Source organism: Dromiciops gliroides, chromosome 4, assembly GCF_019393635.1.
Source record: "Dromiciops gliroides isolate mDroGli1 chromosome 4, mDroGli1.pri, whole genome shotgun sequence".
Lineage (NCBI taxonomy): Eukaryota > Metazoa > Chordata > Mammalia > Microbiotheria > Microbiotheriidae > Dromiciops > Dromiciops gliroides.
This window is the reverse complement of record NC_057864.1, coordinates 32,296,768-32,299,670: the sequence shown is the minus strand read 5'-3', so window position 1 is coordinate 32,299,670 and position 2,903 is coordinate 32,296,768. Positions and strand designations below refer to the sequence as shown.

General features: G+C 42.6%; 1 protein-coding gene across 1 annotated transcript; it reads right to left on the bottom strand.

Moving 5' to 3' along the window:
* Positions 1-1,524: 1,524 nt before the first annotated feature.
* On the bottom strand, positions 1,525-1,956 carry LOC122726399 (60S ribosomal protein L23a-like). Its single transcript, XM_043964088.1, has one exon. The coding sequence runs from the start codon at positions 1,954-1,956 to the stop codon at positions 1,525-1,527; it is 432 nt and encodes a 143-aa protein (XP_043820023.1).
* Positions 1,957-2,903: the final 947 nt, after the last annotated feature.

The window sequence follows — 2,903 nt, the reverse complement described above, 5'->3', positions numbered from 1 at the left end:
CACTATGAAGGAGTAGAGAGTTTAGAAAATAATATTCCAGGGGCAGCTAGATGGCGCAGTGGATAGAGCACCGGCCCTGGAGTCAGGAGTACCCGAGTTCAAATCCGGCCTCAGACACTTAACACTTACTAGCTGTGTGACCCTAGGCAAGTCACTTAACCCCAATTGCCTCACTAAAAAAAAAAAAAAAAAAAAAAAAAAAGAAAATAATATTCCAGAATGCATAGAATATAGGCTTACAGCCATAATTACCCTACAAAACTTATTATGATGCATCACAGGGAAAAAATGGACCTTGAATGATTAAGAAGACTTCCACACATCCTTGAGGCAGCTAGGTGGCTTAATGGATAGAGCACCAGCCCTGGAGTCAGAAGGATCTGAGTTCAAATCTGGTTCTGGACATTTATTAGTCATGTGCCCCAAGGCAAGTCACTCAACCCTTTTGCCTCAGTTTCTTCATCTATAAAATGATCTTGAGAAGGAAATGGCAAACCATGTCAGTATCTTTGCCAAGAAAATCCCAAATGGGGTCACAAAGAATTGGACATAACTGAAAAATGACTGAACAACAACAAAGTATTCCTGATGAAAAGATCAGACCTGCTGCCGAGGAAGAAAAAGAAAATGGTAAAGATGAGCAAACAATCATGAGGGACTAAAGGATACACTGTTTATGTTCTAATATGGGTAGATGATACCTGTGTCTCCTCTGAATGTTATCAGTATCAGGAGTCCTAAAACAATCTAATTAGATTGACAGTTTGGGCCTGGTTATGTTATATATATATATATATTTTTTTAGTGAGGCAATTGGGGTTAAGTGACTTGCCCAGGGTCACACAGCTAGTAAGTGTTAAGTGTCTGAGGCCGGATTTGAACTCAGGTCCTCCTGACTCCAGGGCCTGTGCTCTATCCACTGCACCACCTAGCTGCCCCAGTTATGTTATATTTTGATTAGTTTTCTTTTTTCAATCTTAATAGTATTTTTTTCCAGTTACATGTAAAGATAGTTTTCAACATTCATTTTTATAAGATTTTGAATTCCCAATTTTTCTCCCTCCCCAAGATGGCAAGCAATCTGATATAGGTTATATATGTAGTGTTTTGATGTCCTTAAAAGAAGAATGAAAAGGGAAGGGGAGAGAAAGACCCTCCCTTTTATCTGAACTGGTCTCACTTGGGAAGAATATCCCCCTCCTACATAGTTGGGAACAGAAATACATTTCACTTAAAAGGGAAACAGGAGGGAAGGGGTAAAGAGAAAGAAAGAAATAATAGAGAGAGTAGATTAAGGGAGGCATTTGGGTTTGTTTGTTTGTTTGTTTTTCTTTATTGTATAGTCTTGGTAGATGTTCTTTATTAAATAGTAGTAGTATGTGGGACAATTCAGGTAAAGTGAGTTGCTGATGGATGAACCATCACATGGCTATTAAGTGTCAAGTGTCTGGGGAAACATTTGAACTGAGTCCTCCTGGACACCGTTTAGATGATTCCAATTTTGTTGGCAACATCCAAAGCATCCTAGTCTGGAGCCAGTCGGACATGGGCCTTCTTCTCTCCATCAGGCCTGATCCGTGTGTTGACCTTGGCCTCATCGATGTCATAAAGCTTCTTTACAGCTTGCTTCATCTGATGCTTGTTGGCGTTGACATCCACAATGAAGACAAGGGTGTTGTTGTCCTCTGTCTTCTTCATAGCAGACTCAGTGGTCAAGGGGAACTTAAGGATGGCACAGTGATCTAGCTTGTTTCTCCTCTGGGCACTTTTCCGAGGGTACTTGGGCTGCCTTTGATGTCTTAGAGTCTTGGGTCTCCAGAAGGTGGGGGGTGTCTGGATCTTCTTCTTTTTGTGGCTGTGCACACCCTTCAAAACCACCTTCTTGGGCTTCAAAGCCTTGGACTTGGCTTCCGTCTTGGGGGGAACAAGTGCTTCCTTCTTCACCTTTGGCGCCATCTTAAGGAAAAGGATCTTCCGCACTGTTTCTCACAGGCTTATAGTGCTAAATCTCGCTCAAAACCTTGGTAGGCATTTGTTTTAAACAAAATGAACTAAAAATGGAGGGGAGATTGCAAAAGGGAGGAGAGAGAGAGAAAGCAAGGAAGGAAGAAAGGAAAGAAGGAAGGAAGGGTTAGAAACACAGTTAACCACTCTTCGTGTTGCATAGCTCTAGTGTTAGCAGCTCTAGTGTTGGCAGCTTGAGTGGCAGCAGCTCAAGCGTTGGCAGCCCTAGTGTTGCTAGCAGGTCGCTGTTCAAAAATCCCAGGCAGGCAGCTGTTGGTGAGTGAAGGCTTTATTCATCTTCATGAAGATGGGCACTCTTCTGAATGTGCCAGAGAGTGCACTGAAGTGAGGTCCCTCACCTCTATTTATACCCCTCAAGGGGTCCCCTCTGACCAATCACATTAAGACCTTTTGATACCCCTCATTTACATTTCAGTTATTACAGTTATTACAGTTGCTATTTATATAGAATAATAGTAACAGCCTAAGAATCCATCAGGTGGTACCAGTTAACCAATCAGATTCTACAAACTATGATACCAGGCCTTAACCTATTCTGGGCAAGAGTGTCAGCCCCCCTTTAGAACAATACTGTGTTAACATACATAACTCTTCAAGAAAGAAAACCTGTCTTGGGGTTTGACCAATCAGATTGTTCCATTTACCAACCCATCAGATTGTGGCCTTAGGCCCCAACCCTATGCTGTAGTAAAAATGTCCCCATTCCCCACTAAACAGTGCTTGTATAAACATAACTTTTCAAAACAAAACTCAAGTCAGGGCTTGAGCTCTGAGTCACGTGGGAATTACCTTGGCCACCTCAAGGTGAACTCTCAGCCCAGCCTGACTCCCACAAAACCCAGGCCCTTCTTCAGGCCCTGCTGGGGCTCAAAGCCCAG

What these genes read in the sequence shown, in the direction of transcription:
- LOC122726399 (XM_043964088.1), bottom strand. Translation starts at nt 1,956, where the DNA reads ATGGCGCCAAAGGTGAAGAAGGAAGCACTTGTTCCCCCCAAGACGGAA.